This window comes from Poecilia reticulata, chromosome 15 (assembly GCF_904066995.2).
Source record: "Poecilia reticulata chromosome 15, P_reticulata-male-v2, whole genome shotgun sequence".
NCBI classification, from domain to species: Eukaryota; Metazoa; Chordata; class Actinopteri; order Cyprinodontiformes; family Poeciliidae; genus Poecilia; species Poecilia reticulata.
This window is the reverse complement of record NC_088844.1, coordinates 10,291,999-10,312,704: the sequence shown is the minus strand read 5'-3', so window position 1 is coordinate 10,312,704 and position 20,706 is coordinate 10,291,999. Positions and strand designations below refer to the sequence as shown.

At 39.4% G+C, this 20,706-nt stretch overlaps 1 protein-coding gene across 1 annotated transcript in view; it reads left to right on the top strand.

Moving 5' to 3' along the window:
• The window catches only part of arid5b (AT-rich interaction domain 5B), a 107,907-nt gene that overhangs the window by 9,227 nt on the left and 77,974 nt on the right, over positions 1 to 20,706 (top strand). Inside the window, exon 3 of the mRNA XM_008429163.3 lies at positions 5,880 to 6,114. Within this exon, the coding sequence (XP_008427385.1) occupies positions 5,880 to 6,114 (235 nt within the window). The remainder of the gene's footprint in view (positions 1 to 5,879; positions 6,115 to 20,706) is intronic.

The window sequence follows — 20,706 nt, the reverse complement described above, 5'->3', positions numbered from 1 at the left end:
ATCGGTGCATGACAAGGCGCTTCCTCTTTCAAAGATGTCCTGGTTTTGTTTGAACACATCAGAGGAAGAAATTTGTCACTTGAGATAAAGATAACATCTGTGGTGATTATCTGACTGTATGTATATGAAAGACGGCCGAAACAAAAAAGTTAGAAGTGACAGAGAGCTTCAGTCTGCCCTTATGCATGATGGTTTTTCATATTGGTATCATATGGCTCTTCACCCAGGGTGACATTCTGTAAAAGGTTGGCGGATGGCAATAATTTGAGTTGTATTCCAAATTATTCTTGTGTTGTTTTTTTGATGCACAATTTGAGCAATGCAGGAAACATTTATCTGTGCAGAATGGCGGGATAATGATGCTGGATTTGTTATTATCTTACGGTGACAATTTATAGGTCTATGTTACTGTTTTTATAAGGGGTCTGGATTGCATTTGATATTCTGTAAATAACTTATCTGCTTAAACTAGAATTTCAGTACTCTACACGAAACATAGATTTTTCAAAAAAAGAAAAAAAAATCAGTTTTAAATCCATCAAATATTTATTCTGGCCAATAGAATATAAATAAGATAAAAAACAAGATAAGGCTCCTCGTGAATGCACTAATTTGTGCACAGCTCTGCTGAAAGATGTAGATTTTTTTTTGTGAGTGGAATTTCAACGACGTTGTTTTAGAGCTGGATCCAGCTTTACAGTAAAAGTCTGTCAGTTTCTACTTTCAGCCCTTTATACTCCACCAATCCACTCGGCGATGATTCTGCAGATCTCACATCGGCTGCAGTAACACTATGAAATATTGATAGAAGCACACGTGTACAGGATGTTACATTTAGCTGCTTATGTTGCATTTTAACTCAACCATAAAGGCAGCAGTTAATCAGTGCATCTGTTTATTTCTGTACCTGGGGCAAAATGACTCCAACACAATAATAACATATTCAGGATCTGGAGTGCACAAATCCCGTTGGTTTATTTGCACAGTTAGGGTTACTGAATTGGCACCCTTGTGTTTGGTGTGTTGCTGATGTGTTGTGTCACCCCTTGGCTGCGAGGTTGCAGTCCTCTGACCTATATTATCAAATGGCCCCGCTGGCTGTGTGTAACGGACGCCACTTTGCTGAACTATCAGCTGCCTAACTGGAAATGACAGCGCAGTGTGGACGGGCGGCATTTACAGAGGGGCATGGCCCAGAGTTTCCAAGCCGCATCTTTGAAGCTCAAAACCCAAGTAGTGAGTCGCGGACCCCCTGCGGTGCACGCCGAAATGCCGCTGGAGTGATTCATCTTGGATAAATTACAGGATGTCTAGAGCAGAGACGTTTAGTCATCTGATAGATTCAGGAGAATCAGAGGGATTTCCTTCAAGTTGTTGGTTATTATTTTCAACATTTTTTAGTCTTTACTAGTTTATTTTCTCCTATTAACCAGATACCCAAGAGAAAAAACAAAACAACAAAACAAAACATGTTTCTTTAAACTGGAGCTCGGATTATAATGTTGGGACAGATGCTGGGAAATTTTCACTCAAACATTGAGTCAGAAACTGTGATGCAGTTTGTTGTGTCATAGAAGAGACTTAGAAGCAGCATAATTATTCTTCACCGAGTGCCGTTTTGAAGTAAACAGCCGAATGACTCACTGAGCATTTTAAGTACAACAGAATAATACATATTTAGATGTGAAAATATGCTGCATAATAACATCGATGTCAATGAGTTGCGTTAATGATGCCGTTTAACGCCGGAGAACCAATTAGTTCACTTAAGCTAACATTAGCCGTCTATATGAGCTTGTTTGCACAGGCTAGTTCCAGCTCTGCTCTCTACATGTGAAGAGCTGTTCTCTGTGGACGGGTGATATTTCTTCTGTTTTATACAGAGAGATAGAATTTTAATAAAGTCGATTTTTCTGTCTTTCCAAACAGTTTATAGGGCTGCTTAGCCTGGGCGTACATCTGCAGCTGCAAATTTATAGGCATAGCATCCCCTGCCTCCCCCTCAAATGAGCAGCTGTTTCTGGGTTAGTAACCTAACTCCACTGTGCAGAGTTAAACCAATAACCCTAATATGTTGTGTTAAATCAGCCCAGGCATGATGAGTTTCACTGAGGACTCGGTTAACTAAATAACCCAAATTGTGCCACTTTTACCAAGCAGTTTCTTGTGTGTATTTTTTTTAAATGAACTACTAAAACAAACCTTTTAAGCATCTGAAAATACTTCACTGAAAGTCTTTGAAATGTAAATATTTGCAGTTCTCATCTCCCAGCCTCATTGTTTCCATATTTAAACCATTTTGATAGTGACAAGTTATTTTGGTTCTCTTTCGGACTTCAAACCAAAAAAAAAAAAAGATTGTGGCTATACAATAAAAATCATCTGGTCCGACTGCCACTTCGGTGTTTCTGTACGCATGGTGTTAACCTGGATTGGTGCAATAATGTTATTGTAATTCTTTCTCAATAACCGACTTGGCCGGCCTCGTTCTCAGAAACTGTGCAGAAAAATTTCTTAATTCTCCACTATTTACATATTTCTCAACCAAATCTCATGTCCGATGCAAACCACAAATCATTCATCATCTTCCTGTTCTCCAGCTCTCAGTCTGTAACCACTTTGAGTTTGGCTTGTAGCGTAAAAAAAATTTTTTTTAAAAAGAGAGAGATAGAGGGAGAGAGAAAGTAGTCTAAGAAAATAAGGAATTGTTTTATGGTAGCTGATTTTTTTTTTTTTTCGGTGCTGCAGCTTACTTCATAGACTGATTATATTGGAGACTGTGTTGACAGCTGCTGAATTGTGCTCACCTGTTGTGTTTTTTGCTCTCAAACCACACAAGTCCCCAAACAGGATCTGTTGACGCGCTCGCAAATCATCGCATCTTTCAGCGGATTAATATAAAAGCAGTCGCCTTTTTTTTTTTTCTTTCTTTGTTTTGTTTTTTCTTCAGGGTTTAATGTTGCGTCTCACTCTATTATCTCTGCTTTAAATAGACTCCGCTGAAACATTTGGTTTCTTAATGCGCAGTCAACCGATTGCATCAAAGAACAGTGGATAAATTCTGTGGAGAAACAGAGCAATGTGGCTTTTTTGGCTGCAGGCTGAAGGCTATTTACCGTTGTTCTGCTTTATTCACATGGCCTGCTTTTTTCTCTTTTTGTGCGGCAGTCAGTTTTTCAATGCACGGAAAGCCGGTTACAACCACCCGCCACCACTTGACAGCTGAAGACAGCTCATTATAAGACGACCAAAAACCCATGTTTGATGTTTTTACTTAGTGAGGGAGGCACAGCTATATCAAGCTATCCCTCGCAGGCTTTTTGCTTTATAAGGAAATACTGTCTCCAACTGTTTGGGATTTGATATGCCTGTAGTTGGAGATGATGTGAGAACTGAATATGGGTAATTGTATAGACGGAGCACTCAGAGAGAATATGAAACGCTGAGAAGACATGTGTTTGTTTTTAGAATGTTGTTGGGGAGAGAGAGAGAGAGAAAAAAACAGGAACACTGAAATATTTCAATCAAAACAAAGAACAAAAGCAGAAAAATAATGCTGATCCTAACATTTTAAGACTAAAATGAAGGATTTACAGCGGAGTTGTTCTTTTTGATTACAGAAGACTGCTTGATTGCAGCTTTATTGAGTGCACACCCTCTACTTACGCACATAAATATAACATAATGAATGTTATTTTAATGTCAGCCGTACACGAGTTGTTTGAGGGGAAATGCACAAAGCCAGACAGATGCCTGGTAAATTGGAGATAACCAAGGTAAACATCAGAGACCTGCTCTGTGTTTCAGCCTTTTCAGACATCTGTCCTCCAGATTTTCCCGTTTCTGTAATAGCCATCTTGCAGCAAAACCTCTCCATTCTGTTGGTAACAAGCACTTCAGCCATTAGCTCTTCAAATGGAAACACATTTAAGAGTCTTTGCTGCCTCCCCACTCCGCTGGTCTTGAAGTTGTTTGAGTTTGAGAGTTATTAAAAAGAGCTGAATCAACCTCAGGAAAAAAAAAAGAAAGAAAAAAGGAGGTTAAACCCACACAGTGGAGAGAGAGTAAATCTTATTTAGTAAGCTAACTGAACTGACTGAAGTACTGTGCTTAAAGTCATTTCTCCATGCCAGACTGACACATTTATGTCTATTTGAAATTCTACCTTGCATCACAGACGCCGTGAACACACAATATTGCCGTGTATTCATTCCTTAATAAGTTTGCTTTTCACCTGCTTCTCCAAACTCCGAAGGCGTAACCGAAGAGCGCTCGCGTCTCGAACATCAGGAGCCCAACTTCCTAAATGCTAATCAGAAAGTCTCAAAACAGCGGCGTCCTCATTGACATTGATTTAACTCCCCGACATAAATCCAATTCAGCAATCATCCACATCATCCATATTCATGCCGCTGTAATTTACTTACGTTAATGTGCATCCCACAGCCAGCCGCGGTGCCGCTCGGTGCTCATGCTAATTTAGTTGATGAATAACGACGGTCCGTTTGTCGTCTTTCATTTACCGACGATGTTCTGATTTCATACCCGGTTTTTACCAAACTTCTGACCCTAATTATTTCCGCCTTACAGTCTGCGGCTGAATCACTGCAGCTAAATGTTATATCATGCAGTAATAAGTAATTCTAATCACATCCTCAAACATGTGGTTAATCTTTAAAACGCATCACTGTAAACAACAGTCTCAATAATTTCATCAGCCGGGATGAGGGATGCTAAAATGTATATTTTAATTGGGAAATGCTTCATAATATTCTGACTTGAATCATTATATTTTAATATTTTGTCTAAAAACGTTGCTGTGTATCAATCAACATGCATAGTTAAGTTAACCAAACCAAACCAACTTTATTTATAAAGCACTTTAAAACAACCGCAGCTGATACAAAATGCTGTACATTAAAACACAACATAAAAAAAAAAAAAAAAAAACCTTACAGTTTAAAAACAAACACATACAATTTAAAACTAGATCCCGCTGGTCTTTAAAGCCAAGTAAAATAAATAGGTTTTAAGACAAGCTTTAAAAGTGGACAGTGAAGGGGCCTCTCTGACCTGCAACGACAAGTCATTCCATAATTTAGGGCCAATGACAGAGAAAGCCCTGTCCCCTCTGAGTTTCTTTCTGGATCTTGGTACCTCCAACAGCAGCTTATCTGCTGACCTGACAGACCGATAGGGCATGTAGGGATGAAGAAGTTAATTATATTGTTTAAATATTAATATTTATTCCAGTAGCTCAAACGCACACTGAAACATGTCCTGGATCCCAAAGTTCATCTGATCAAACCACATGGTGACAGCTAATATCAAAGTTTAATGTGGAGAACGTAGCATATTGACGTTTGTGATAGTAGGACAGAAACAACTTCTTCTTGCATTTCTCCTAAACAGTTGTTTGATATGTAGCTTCAAATGTCATAATGGAGAATTTTGCGCCTTCTTCTAACTGAACACAGTGACAGGTTTGTCCTTTTCTGTGTTTGTCACTACTTCCAATGTTTTTACATTTTTATTTATTGCTCTGACTGTAGATAGGGACAACCCAACCGCAGGTCAGGAGCTATTTTTTTTATTATTTTTTTATAGCTGCTTCCTTAAACAGCATGTTCTCCCGTCTTTCCCATTTTAAAGCAGAACCAAGAGGAATGATGTTTTAGATGTTATGTTGAATAAGGAAGTGATGGATTATTTTTGGAGTGAAATGATGACACTGCAATTAGAGATGGATTTATTTTAAGTAGGAGGGTTTTTTTGCATATATTTATCATTTGCTAACTCTCATTATCCCCTTTAGGATAAACTGCATCATAATTTAAGCTGCTACTGATCTAACAGCCCAACTCATGATTCTTTTCCAGCACGAGGTAATCGCCGTGTCCGAGAAGGTGATCGTGCGACTCCAGGACCTGGTGAAGTGGACGGTACCAGACTTCTCGGGATGGAGCAACTGTCTGAAGGTGGAGCCGCTCAAACCCTCGGTGCTCCGCGAGCTGGGGACCAACGGGCGGCGCGAGGCCCTCCACCGCTACAGGGAGAGCACGCTGACCAGCGGCCTCAACTTCAAGGACGTCCAGAGGGAGCGGGCGCAGCTAGGTGAGCGTTTCCCGGGTCTCCTCCGGCCCAGACGACATGTGCTGCACTGCTCCCATCGCCCCCTTCTCGTCATGTCGCATGTTTATGTATTTGCTTTCGTTGCTCGCCATAAATCACATCGTGTTTATTGTTCCTTGCTTGGTTTAACAAGTGTTGTCTTGAGTGGAGTAATTTATCAGCTTGTAGCTGTTTCTGGTATAATGAGCTAAGAGTTGCGCTAATAGCCGCAGGCTGGAGGTAAATGTTGCCAGTTTGCCAACATATCATAATCACATGGAGCGCAACTGCTGTGTTTTCTGACTGGGAAACATAGAAGCTGTACTTCCAAAGTAGTCACATCAAACTCCAGCTTATTGCACCTCTGATGCCATCAGTTTAGGTGTGATAATTATCTGTGCCGCGCAGCAGATTAGAGGATCGCTGGTGTGTGTGTGCGCATCTGAATGGTTGTCTGGTGTATTCATCCCGTACGCCGTGCCGTTAAGTGCCTGTTAACGCTTCATTCTTGACTCTTGGGCTCTCGCTGTAGTTTTTAGCCATGAATCAGTCGCACAATAACGCAGAAGATGACTCATTCAATGCAAATAGGAAACTCTGGCATTAGAGTCTAATAATTCAGAAGGAACATTATGTTCTCTTTGAAGCTGTTTGCCACTCTCTCTCTCACATGGCTGTGATGTAACGCCGTATGCTCAGTGAGATGGTGTAACATAACTTATCAAACGTCCTAAAAATACCTTCTTGATTATGCTGCCTTTTGTCAGGTCGAAGAGATTTTACCCCTAAAGATTCAAATGCAGGGTTATTATTTCTGCTTCCCGGCCCTGTGATAAATCATTGTTTAAGGCTTATAAATGTTTGACTTGTTCTGCACAAAATGTGGATTAATTGATGACTTGTGTAACTTTTCCTGCTCCACTAAGAGAAGCAGCTGTGTGTTTGTGTCTGACGCTGTATTGCCCTTGATTACTCAATGCTGCATGAAGCTCATACGCAAAAAGGACAAGATGATCAATAATGAATGCTTTGTTGTTATTCCAGTAATCAATGCGACGTGAATTTGCTTGGGTGTGTGTGTGTCTATAATTGCATGCTCACATAAATAGATTTGTCAGCTTGCCTTTTTAAGCGGTATTATGTTCCATATCTTGGCGTTCTCTAAATGTGCGGCTAGATTTTATAGATTCTAACCATTGTCGGTGCAATAACCTGATGATAACGCTATTGTTGCTGCGAATATGTGTGTGCATGTGCGTGTGTGTGCCTATGTTGCTAATGAGCAGTGCTGCCGCTAATGACTCCATCAGGCTGTTTCTAAATGCACTTGTCACTCCGATGGGACACTCTGCCAGAAAATCTGCCCACTCAGCAGAACGGGCTTGGATTCTGGCAGGGGCACTAGAGACACACGCACACGCGCGCACGCACATATACACACCGTTTGATAGGAACAGATGCACACATGTGATGCGCAGACAATCAGTGATGTGCGCTCGTTTGTTTGTTTGCTCGCTGCGTCTTTGGCGCGCATCGCTTGTTGACAGTGTAACAATATGAGGGGAGTGTTGGAGAGTTTTTGGGAAGCGGATCACTTATTCATCGTGGCAAACGAGCGCTGCTCCGTGCGCTGTGTTTTGCATAGAAAATATGAAATATGCCACTGCAACGCTGCCGACTTCTGAGTTGAAATATTCATGCTGCAGCAGGAGCAGATCAGATAGAAACGTAGCCTTAAAGCATCTTGTTGCTGAATGTCTAATTCTGTGTAATGCGTTGGCTCATTCTCTAAACTGATTTTTATGTTAGATCTGTACTCTCCCCGTCTCCCTCTGTCTCCTCCTCTCTCTCTCTTTCTGTTTCTTCTTGCTTTAGCCTGAAGTGACTCCATTCTTTGAGTGATGCATTTGCTGATTGTTATTCTTGGGCTGATGTGTAGCTATGTAAGAAGAATTGGATTGTTCCCCATAACAGGATACTGCAGCAAAACCACAATCTGCACAGAAAACCATTGTGTGCTAAAGAGCAATAAAGTGTGCCATTGTTATTGAGGGGGAACCGTGTTTTGTTATTTCTTCTTCCAAGTGTGTCGTAAGTTTTCCTGGCTTTTTGCCATTGTTATTGAAATGCATTCTTGTGCATTTGTTTTAAACATTTTTAAATATAAAAGCCAAATGTGCTTAAAAAGCGCTGGAGGACATTTCTTTTGTTCTTCAGAACATGGAGGCATAATAAAGGAGCAGAGTACTGCTCTGTGTGTGTTGTCTCTGGAAATGAATGGCTGTTTAAAATATTTAATTAGAGCGACCTTCGCCGCGAGTTCTGCACCATTCACAGCTCCCCGAAGCCTTTAAGGTGGAAATAGTCGGTGTCGTAACTCAAATTACAGCTCTGGATGCAGGAACGGTTTCAGTGATGTAGCTGAAATAATATTCACTTCCTAAAAGGACAGACTGACAAATTTGTTTCCAACACTAGTAAAGGAGTTGGTGAAAGTTTTAAGGTAAATTCCTTTTTTTTTTTTTTTCAGAAAAACCTCACCTTGATTCTGAGAACAGTTGTTTTTAAATGCTATTTTAAGAAAGAAATATGCGTTCTCAAACTGCACAATCTATTTAAAATAAACATATTTTCTTAAGTGACCTTTGATATGTCGATCAAAGTTTCTGTCAGCTGCTTAGTTAGGAGAAATTGCAGTAAACGGCATCTTTTAAAATTTTTTGAGGTTTACACCATCACAAACGTAAACCTATAAAGTTCACCAAACTTTAACTGGAACTGTTTTGGTCTCCACGTGTGTTTGGCGTGAAGGATCCACACTGCTAAGTGTGGATTAGCATTATGTCACATATTGGGACTCTTTATTAAGACTAACTCTGTTAGTAAGTGGATTACATCATAAACTTTTTGACATATCAGGAGATTTTAAAGTGATGTCTCTTGTTTTAGCGGTGCAATGATCTAAACAGAAACTTCTGTGCTGAGCTGAAGCGACAATAGAGTAGCAGTTTGACTCGGGACAGTCTACAGCAATGGATCAAGTTTCTCAGCTTCCAACTCAAAAAAAAAAAAACAAACAGTTGGAGCGATTCTGTGACCGTGACAGTCGGTTGAGTCAACGATCATTTCAACAGAGCTGAATAGCCTGAGCAACAACTAATATGTTGATATGATCTATTTGTTTTTACTGCTGTTTTTATCTCTTCTAAAATGCATTATAAATAGCGGTGTTAACTGACATGGCAAAAATAAAAACGCTACAAATTGATTTTGTTTCATGTATTTGAGATTGAAGTTTAAACAAATAAGAATATTTTGAATCAAAATTCTACTCAAATAGAAGAAAGATGCATCCCCATTAAATCCTTTTAGTTGAAATGTAATAATCCCGCTTTAGTCTGACTAGGATTCATTAACTGTAATCTAACACATGAGATAGAAAACCAGCATTTCTATCAATATTCAGGTTCTGGTAGTTCAGCAGATAAATTAAGATACACTTGATTTCATTATATTCTAATTGAATGAACTTCATAAGCGTCTGGCAAATTCCAGCCCGAGAACTCAAAGACGACTTCGTTCCGCAGGAGCACTGAGTGTGCTGTATTGTATTTTGCACTCCTTGCGTAATCTGTAATGTGATTCACTTAATCAGGTAATGCAAACTGTCCGCTCAGTTTATCTTGTCCTGTTCTGAGCTTCAGAGCTTCTTTTTACAGCTCAATCCACCAGGGATGGTTTGCCAGGGAAGTTTACATTCTGCCCCTCTATGTCTCCCCAGAGGACTGGCCTGATTCTCTTCTTTTTTTTTTTTTTTTTTTTTTTTTTTCATTGCTGCCTGCTGAAATTGGTTTTTGGTTGTGTACTGCAAGGCTGAGCGTTTGAGAGCTGGATCTTCTGATACACTTGGTGTCGGTGTGTGCTGGCAGAAATACAGCTGATGAAATTAAATAAATAACACAAAAGATGGCTGGCCCTCTAAAAATGTCTCAGTGATTTATTTCCCCCCACCCCCACCCAGTCGTCTTGTTTTTTCGGTTCAAATCTTTATTGTGCAAACCAGTGAACCCATTGTGAACTTGATATGATCATAAAAGGTCGTAGCTTTTGACTCCTCTGTTCAGCAACATCGATGGTGTTGACTTCTGCCCTCACCTGAGGTGTCGTTTGTAGCTGGCTCATCGCTCAGCGCTGCAAGAATCAGGGCTTTCTGAGAAAATACTGACACAGTAAAATGCATCTGTGTAGAGAGCAAAAAGAGCAAAAAAAAAGAATGTGTTTTATACTGGTGCCTGTAAAATATAGCAATAAAACTGTAAAGTTATCTGACGTAGTGATATCTATTGGAAAGTGGGAATTCAGACAACGTATAAGAGGATTTATTATTATTATTATTATTATTATTATTATTATTATTATTATTATTATTATTATTATTATTATTATTATTATTATTATTATTATTCACTTTTACAAAAAAAATTTAACAGATGTTTCATGATTTACTTACTGAGTATTTTCAGAGACAAACATCAAGACATTTCCAGTAATCATAGCACAAGTAAGAGTTTCCAGTTAATAAAACATGCATGTTTTTTCAAATCCAACCAGAAAATCCCAAAAAGACCAAAAAAGCACAAATAAACCTCTCCAAAAGTCTTGAATGAGCTTTGATTCTAAATCTTCTTCTGGCTCAGCTTTTCCTTCCACACAATTTCCCATCAAAGGGCATCAATAAGAGTGAACTTCTTTAGCAAATAATCTTTGTGGTTTTCCCTCACTGAGGTAAACGGCGAATGGCCTACACTTTGATAGCGCTTTGTCAAGCCCAGAGGACTCCGAAGCCCTTCATGACACACACACTCACAGATGTTGTGAAATATTTCAGCAGTTGTCTGACAGCAGTCAAGTCAGCAGTCTTCCCCATGACTGTGTGCGTCATAACGTGTCCATTTTCAGTTGATTTGAACCAATATTCCAAGTTTCTAAGAAGCCATAATATTCAGAATGAACACAAGCAAACATTTATTTAAGGCGCCTCGCCGTTCGATGAGTCCGTTCATTTTACATGAACAGTTGAAAGTAACTTTTTGACGGTAATTTAGTCTGTCGAGATGCGCCTGTTAGCACCTGCGCAGGGCTGGCATGCGGGTCAGGTAGCCAGAGGCAGCACATATAAAAATAACACAGGATTTATTATATCCTGGTCTCTCCAGTATTATCCACTGTTGTATTTTGGGTATGTTTCAGTGTGGCACGTATTGAGGATGATAATCCACTTGTTATCAAAGTTCCACTTGTTATCGTCTTTATGCTTTGCATCGGGAGTCAGTCATTTAAGCTTAAGTTCAGACCCGTGTTTAGTGCATTTGATCCTGCCTCCGCTCGTCGATTGCATTGAGCGAGCTTGAAGCCACAACAGGCCACTGAGGCGAAGGGGGCTGCCTCTCTCCAGATTCCTCCCAGCCTCGCTCACTTAGGAAGAAAACCACAGTATTTTCCTCTCTGATGCAACATCTGATCTGGATGCCAGACTGGCCCCGCGTTGATATCCAGACAATATTTCACTCGGAACATTTCAATTTGATGTGGCAGGTAGATCCTAGTCCCTCCTCCGAGGCTGTTCTGAGCGCCGTAGAGCTGTTTATGTGGGCAGAAAGTTGCGATAAGAAAAACTAGAGAGCTGGCACCTTTTTTGTTTTTTTCCTGGTTGTCTTGTCCTGGTGACGCTACACAGAACGATATTCAGGACGCTTGAAGCCACCGTCACATGTGAGGCTGCTGTTTTGTTTGTTTCCTGCTGCAATGTGAGAAGGAGCCGAGGGCTTTCTTGGAATAGACGTTGAGATAACGCGCGCTTTGGTGTTGCGAGAGCAAAGCCATGTTGTGACTCCGACAAAGAGAAAAAAACCACATTTTTTTTGCAAATCCACTTCCCCTGTACTCCTCCATGCAGAGTGTGGAGCAGATTGTATTGTTTGCACTTGTTCGCTTTCCGCCTCTTTAGACATATTTGCTTCTCCTTCTGCTTTTTCTTTCCTTCCCTGCAGAACTAATTCAAGAAACTGTCCAAAATCCCCTTTGAAGTAATTTAATGGAGTGTTTGTATTGATTATGTGCCTCTCTCGCCCCTCCCCTCTCTTCCCTGGCATGCTTTTTATTTATTTATTTATACTTTTTTTTTTTATCCCAGTTTTGAAGTTTATGGCTTCTTCATTATGCTCAGACCTGTAGGAGAGAGAATCACAGGCTGTTTTTCCTCACTGATGCGCTCATATCATTAATTCCCCTCTGACTGTGGCCTGGCCGGAAGCCAGCGAATTCTAAATCTGTAAGCAGTAAATTGTGTGCCGGGGTGGAAAAATCTATTAGATGTTTGAGCATGCCTCGAATTTGAATAGAAGAGAGAAAGACACAGAGTGAAAGAGAAAGAGAGCGAGAGAGAGAGAAAGAAAGACCACCCCATATCCTGTTACGCTGAATGCTGTAATCAAATTTGACTTTTTCGGATTGCTGTATTCATCAATTATTTATGTTATTTTATTTCTGGAATGTCACATAATGTTTTTTTTTTTTGTTTTTTTTTGCAGCAGACAGAGGTGGGATGGTGGTTAAACAATAAGAAATGCCTCAGAGGAAATAAAGAGCTCCGACTCTCCATTAGGGAGGGCTGAAACAACAGTTGTGTCTCTCTTCTCTCCATTAGTCAGGTCTGAAGCAACAGAGATGCTATTGATGTGACCTCTGCCAGGCATTTTAAACAGGCAGTGAGGTGCCTCCACACGACTGACTCATCTGCCTTTTTAAGCAAATTCATATATTTTTAATGGTTCTACTTAGAAAAAGCTAAAAAAAAATAAAATAAACACACACAGGGATTAGAAAAGCAGAATAGGAATGTGCTTTATTGTCTCAGCTGGGAAATTTATGTTAATACTGAAACGTTCATATTCACATAAAGGTAAACAAAAAAATAAGAATAAGAGATGCACTGTATTTACAGAATGCAAAAATATAACAAATATTCACAGATATTTACATAAAAACAATGACATCCTTCAAAGGAAGAACTTGAAAAACCGTGCAAATAACTGGAGCAATTATGAGGTTTTATCGGAGTTGATTTAACAACATTCGCCTTCTTTCCCTTAAACAAATTGCCTGTCTGTTCCAGTTAGTCTGACTCATACTTAAATCTTAGCAAACCAGGAGGTTTTTCTTTTTTTTCGACTCATTTCTATTTCTGTCTTTTTGGGAAGCCGTTCTCAGTGCTGAGTGTTTTGTACATCTCCCTTGATATGTTTCTTCCTGCAATGCAGCTCCTCGCAGATAGATATGAATGATTCTGTCTTAGTCAGTAAGCACTCGAGACATCACAGATTGTACAGTTAATAACTCTGCATATTTTATGAGATTGCCAGTCCATCTGCTTTGTGAATCCATTTTAACTGCGGCATTAAGCCGCTTTTTGTTTCTTTCCCTTTTCGCTACTGGCTGTAGCGAGCCTCCGATCAGATAAGTCAGGGCTGCAGAGGGTGCAAATGTAACGCAGGTGTTTACAAAGTCAATATGCGGCTAGTTTTTTATCGATTTGATGCTGCTGGAGGATGTATTTTAAAATGTGCCGCAGTGCAACTACCTCGAGAGTCAGAAGGAGATTCAGGGAACAATGTTACTTCTGCCGTAGCTGTGTTACTGCTGCAAGTCAGAGAGTCTCTGGATTTCCTGAGAAACTTGGCAAACTACTGCTATTGATATAATTAGCTGCTAAGAATGCAGTACATTTCATGCCTTCAAACGCTGCAGCGACTCTTTCATTCAGGGGTTTTACAGAACAGTGTTTAGCTGTTGATGTAATGGGATACAAACAAACAGATGCTGTGGATGAAGTCCAAAGAATTTACAAATCACCGCAGCTCTCACCACTTCTTACGCGCGGGGCGGCCATGTTGGATTTTTACACCCTGGAGCAGATTTTCCAAGTCCAAATCTAAAGTGATGGAAATTACATTTTTGTCAAAAGATAATAATGATAATAATAAAAAAAAAACAATGCAGAAGAATCAATTTGATTGAAAATACACAGAGAAATCAGTTTTATTCTAGCTATGCTAGCCTTGCTAAATACTAGATTAGCATGCTAATGGTGTCAAAAGTCAGTTTTGTAATAATTTTATCTTTGTTTTAAAATAATAGGAAATTCTTTGGTGTGACATCACCTCTGCTGCTAACACTAATTAATAATATTAATAATTAATGACCACACACAGCAGGAAGGTTAGGAATATATATTTTTAAAAATCTTGGATCATTTCTACTTTGCAGAGAAATCTTTCTACGCCTTTGGCAACAAATAGGAAACAAAACATGTCAACTGATGCTTCATCTTAGCACAACTCAGGGAAAACACGTTTAAAATAATCAAAATGATAAAAAGTCTACAAGAAAATAAGTGCACAGATCATATGTTTCTAGCTTTTATGACTCCTTTGTAATTCTGTTTACATTGAAAGCCATTTTGTTGCTTTTATATAACTAAATTATTTACCTTGATACTGAACAATATTAGCACAGACGCGTCTATTTCTGGTTAAATTAGATAAGCATGATTTACATTATTGAGTTATGCCTTGGAGACGCCAGTGAACTTGTATCTAATTGAATCTTCATGTCAATGATAGAAAGATTTTCCTACGAAGGCTTCTCTGTTTCGCTTTTCTTTGCATTATGTTTGGATGTAATAATTGAAAGGCACGTTAATTCGTTAAAAATTCACCGCACCGCCCAACTGATCCAGTCCTGTCTTCCTGCATTAGACTGCACTCAAACTAAAAACCAAACTGTTCATGTACACAGTAATAAACCATAAATTAAACGCATTTATTTTTCCTACACCGGTTCATATTTGTGCCATGATATATAGGTTATCTCTCCAACATTTACACCATTTCGCTCCTAATCAGTAAATAATATCAGCGTTCAGACAGAGAGGCAGCCTGTCAGCTGTAGTAAACACAATAAATGGAGAAATTTTAACCTGGGATTGTTTCCCAGCACAGAGGTACTGCATTTTTCCCACATTGAGAGGTAATTGTAATGGAGGCTTTGATAGATTCCAGACCTTTTGGTGTGTTTCTGTGCAAGTTTCCCCCGTGTGTTTATATCTGCACGCTCACACACACACTTACTTGGATCCATAACTGCTCTTAATGTGTTTGATGAAGCCAAAGACGTACAAATGATGTAATTTGTATTTAGAAGACATCTTGGTGCAGTTGCTTTAATGCATTTAGGTTTTCTTTGATCCATCGACTGCCAGAGGAGTTGGACAGAGAGTCCTCGGTGCAAACAATAGATCATTGATGCTCCTCCGTGCTCTCTCTCTCTCAACCTGTCAGTCTGTTTCCTTGTTATGTGGTGGCCTGAGGAGCACTTGGTAAAATGAGAAGCATTCAGTCTGATTTTTCTCTTTCTCTCTCTCTATCTCTCTGATTTTCCTGTAACTAAGTGAAAGCAGTTGTTTCTTTCAGTGTGTCAGACAGGATTATTTAAATTTAACAACGGCTCAGCCACAGGTTCATATCGTTCAGGTATAAATAGAAATATATATATATATATATATATATATATATATATATATATATATATATATATATATATATATATTTCATTTTTTGTTGCTCTGAATAAATAGTTATTGTGAAAAAAGGGAACAAGCAATTTCCAATATTTCTGTCAGATTTTTAAGCCGTAGCAACATGCTAACGTCTCAGTTGCCTCGCGAAAGTATTCATATGACTTGAACTTTCAAATGTTATCACTTTTCACAATGATCTATTTTATCTTGAGAGAGCAAATAGGTGTAAATTTTTTAGAGGAATGCTTGCCACACTTTTCAGATTTTTAATTGTTTAAAAAAAAAAAACACAAAAAAAACTTTTGTGTCCAAAATTGCAATTAACCGCAGTATCATAACATTCAATTATAATATCGTATTTTCATGTTTTTCTTATATTCTGCAGAGCCTCCTGCATGAGCCTCCCAATTAAAAAGTGCAATTAACCCAACATATTCTAGCATTCATAGTCTCAGATTTGCTGCTGCCCAGTTTGTTTTTGTCTGTCAAACAGAATCCCGACCGGCGTCGTTGAAGCTTATGGTTTTGACGTGACTGAATATGAGACGGATCATGAATGTGTTTGCAAGGCACTGGAACACCGCTAAAAGCTCCTTCACAAACACAAGCGTTTTCCCGACCGTGACTTACTGAATCAGTTTTTGCTGCTAGCAACACAATAAACCCGACCAATAAGAGGGATTTTTGCATGAATGACTCGTGCATATAAACTTGTTATCTCAGCTGGCAGTTATTCTCCACTGAACTCCTTATCTTTCCCATGCAAAGAGAGACGAGCGGCAACAGTCCCTGCATGAGCGTGTGTGTTTTCCGTGTGTGTGTGTATGCGTGTTTCTGCGTGTGTTTGCTGTGTTACAGTGATTACAGCTCTGTTAGCACTGCGGCGGGTGGAGGTTTGCCACATCAGAGGTCATATTTTGTAATCAGGAATGAATGTTTTTTTTGTTGTTGTTTTTTTTCTAAAGCCTATCTACCTGCAGTTTGTCAGAAATTACCTGCTTGTTTAATGTGTCGCCTGAAATAGACAGCAGCGTCGTGGAAAAGTGCTTGTGCTGGACGCGACTTCAAATGAAGATCGTTACCGATGGCGGAGGGAAAATGGTTTCTTTCTCTCTTTGTGGTGCCGTGAGAATGTATAATCACGACTAATTGCAAGCGAAAAGAAAAGGAAAAAAAAAAATCGACAGATTGCATTTCAGGGGTTTGCTTTTGTGTCTGCCACACATAAATAAGGAATCTGAACAGATGGTGGTGTTTTTAATGACATATTGCTATCTGTAAAGTCTGCCTTGAAGCCTCAGACTGAAATGTCTCCCCTTGGGGAGCCGACTAGTTGTCTGCTGCTAATGTCACTCTTTTCTTTACTGCCGCATCCTCCAGTCAAATAAATGTTAAGTTAATATGAGCATGTAATTAATGAAGAAAGTGTAGGTTTATTGTAGAAATAGAGAATGTTTTCACGTTAGAAACGCAACGTTCAGCCTTCCTGTATTTGATATTGATGTCTGGTTGTAGAATTTGGCAGAGAAACGCAGAAATGTCAGGCCTAAAAATGATCTCTGAAGTCATGCCTTTAAAAAAAAGAGGAGGGGGGAAAAAAATCAGAAATACCTGACAGGATCTGAGAGATTGCTCAGTTGATCTTCTGCATGCCAAGTTTACAGCTCATAGCTCTGTGGGAATTAGCTTTGTGGTGCTAAAATGGTGTTTTATGCAAGTTAAACGGTGTCATTTCTGTTGTTTCTCAGAGATTTGACAAAAGAAACCTGAAGAAGTTGCATCTTTGTTGGAGATTCACAGATTGTCGTTTCTCTGGTTGATACCAATACCCAGTTTCATTTGCGCTCCGGCGAGCAGATTTTGATTTCGACTCATATTGGCTAAGACCTAACAGAGGATATGCTTCAGGTTCTTTTCCAGAGGAAATAAAGGAATTACAAGACAGTCACATCATCATAAATACTCAATATCTGGGAGATTGATTGGCGTGTCTGTGCTTTATGTAATAACAAGAATCAAAGTTGAGCTTAAACAAAACAAGTTACCCTCTATTCTCTAAACTTTTCCAAAAGCAAAGCGTGTTTTTTTCTTCCTTATTACTGTTTTACCGTTGGGAAACATGGCTGTCCCAAATAGCCTCCAGAAATGTTCTTTCGTATCCCCCCCCCACACACACACACTCTCTTTTTTCCTCTTTCCTTCATTCTTTTGAAAACACATTAAATCATGTTTCCTATTACACCGAATACGCCCTGAGAAATACGTCTGAGTTGATAATGAGGGACCCTTCTTTGAGGAAATACACACAGCAACTTTGATCTGGAATGGCATGTAATTCCTTGCCTGACCCAATTCCCAATCTCCTGATAAGATGTTTTTTGCCCCCCCTCCCGTCTCCCTCCTTTGCTCCAGCCTTCCTGCAGAACTCACTTCTTAAATGGGAACTTGTCCCATTAAAGATACATTTAAGGACTAACATGCCATCCATTTCACTCTGCAGGAGAGGGGTTTGAAAACGCTGTCTATTGCAGCCTGAGCCGAATAGACTCCTGGCGTATATTCCTCCTTCTCCCTCTGTCACCGGCAGCATCAGAGAACCCTGATCCCAGCTGCTCAGTCGAGTCTGAGCTGGACAAATGAGCGAGGCCGTCGATGGCAGATAGCGTATCCTCACCCGAGTCAAGCAGGTTTTCAAACCTGCTCAAGCAGAGACACAGAGGAGCATTATTGGTTGTTTGTTTGGTCTGAACACAGCTGTATATCTGCAACCAAAGGACAGTTGATTAAATTTGCTCCCTGTGGTATTTGCACATTCTGTTCTGTTTTCCTTCTTCTTCTTCTTCTTCTTTTTTTTCTTCCGGCTCTCAGAATCGACTGAGCTATAAGTGGATTGACCCCCAAAACCCAGCAGAAGTCTTTCATTAGTCACGATGTAGCAGGAGACCAGACGGCAAACAGCGTTTAGGGCCAATCCATCAACTCACAAAAGCTGACTGACAAGACACAAACATGTCCCGGTCTAACACGGCAGTAGCTGCAGCTTTCAAAGGGATGATGCAGGAAGTTTTTATAGGCGGTTAATATCTCGCTCGAGCTCACGTAGAATTATGAGGATCATTTTCAGCAACGGCATCATAATTAAGTATTTTCCAGAAATCGCAACACTAAGCTACTGTAGGCATGGACCTATTTACTGGTATTTCAGCATTTTAAAAAGCTGTGGTTTCAAACGTGGTGAAATTTACCACCACGGCGTTCCTGCGGTTTAAATTAATGTTCATTTTGTAAAAAAAAAAAAAAAAAGAAGAAGAAAGTTGTTTCAACCCTTTCCAGATGAAAACTTGGGGAAAAAAAGTTTTTCATTGTAGTTAAAGGCTTTCTGAGTAATTTCTTTCTTTGGTTTTTGTCATTGACAGATCAAATTGGATATAATTTTAGGTGGGGTGAGTTAGGAAAATAGCCGATGGGACATGATGGGTGTGAAACCAAAGAGATTACACTTCACAGACACAAAATCTTACCAAGTGTTCTTGGTCTAGTTTCTACTGCAAATATGTTAGTACACTTTAAATAAGACAAAACTTATTTACAAGTATCTTTTTAGCACGTGTTAGAAACATTTTTAAGTCAACAATTCCTCAATATTGATGAAAATGTTGTATCTATAAGTGAAATAATCTGGAACAAAGCATTTTTCCCATGTTATAAATTAAAATGTTTTGTCCCACTGGCAGATTATTTCACTTATAACTAGCACTATTTCATCAATATTGTAACTATGTTGGTATCATTGCAGCTGTACTAATTAAAGTTAGATTTAATTTGCAAGATTACGACTGTTTGTTTAAATGTGAATAACACATTTTTAATAATTCAGATAATCTACATATTTACTTAAATTGCTTGCGTAAACACAGTGACATCTTGATATGTTCAATTGTGACATGGTGAAAATCTCAGTCCAGTTTATAAAATCTCAGTCCAGCTTCTTGATACCTAACCATTATCAAGAAGCTAATAATAACTTTTTTTATTACATTACTTTCATATCACATAGCTAGTCTAGCACACGTTTTCACCCGTCAGCTTCATTTTCTTTGTAAATAATCATGGCTTGTGTACAGAAAGTCCACTTTCCTCTAAAGCTAGCAGTTAGCTTCACGCTCCGCTTCCAGCCTGTCTGGATCTATGCTAAATAAAGACGCCAAGAGAGTTATCAGGTGTGATTTTACCTTTTAACAAACACTCACTTCACAAAAATCCTCAACTATTCCCTCAAGTTAACGTCTTCTTGACTGTGATCATTCTGGGAAGCAGCAGAGTCGTTTTGTTTCTGGCACAAAAGAGACTCTCTATAGCTCATTTGTCACAAAGCTCCTGTTTTTTTTTTTTTCTTCTTCCCCTTTTCTATACTCAAAAGGACCAATTTGGGTTTTTGACAAGGAAGCCCTCTGAATAATTCCTTCATGTATTACAGGGCCTATTAAATGCAAACTTTTCAATCTGGCAATCAATAAGGCAGGCAGCTTTTCCTGGCCCGCTGCCAGGCACATTAGAGCTGCAAGCAATGGTTGCTTGGGAGCTGAGCCTGCTCAGGGGAAAGAATGTTTAATGTAATAGAATCACATAAATCAACCAGAGGAAAGCGCTTGTGTTGTTTTTGTCTCTTCTCCTCTCTTGTTTATCTGACTTTTATTGTAGGGGTGGGTGTGTTTTTGGAAATGTTGGCTCCCCTCACCCCCACTGCCCCCCCACCCCCACCCCCCCCTTCAGCTAACATAGTCAACATTAAAAACATCTGGGTTGAAGCTGAAATGTGGGAATTTACATTTCTCTCCTGTATTTAATGAGCAGGAGTACAGCCCCGCGTTAGGGTCCTTAATCCTCCTGCTTCACAGTTGAATTAATCGAGGTGAAAATTATATAAACTGTTCCCTGTTTTTCCCCTCGCCCCACCC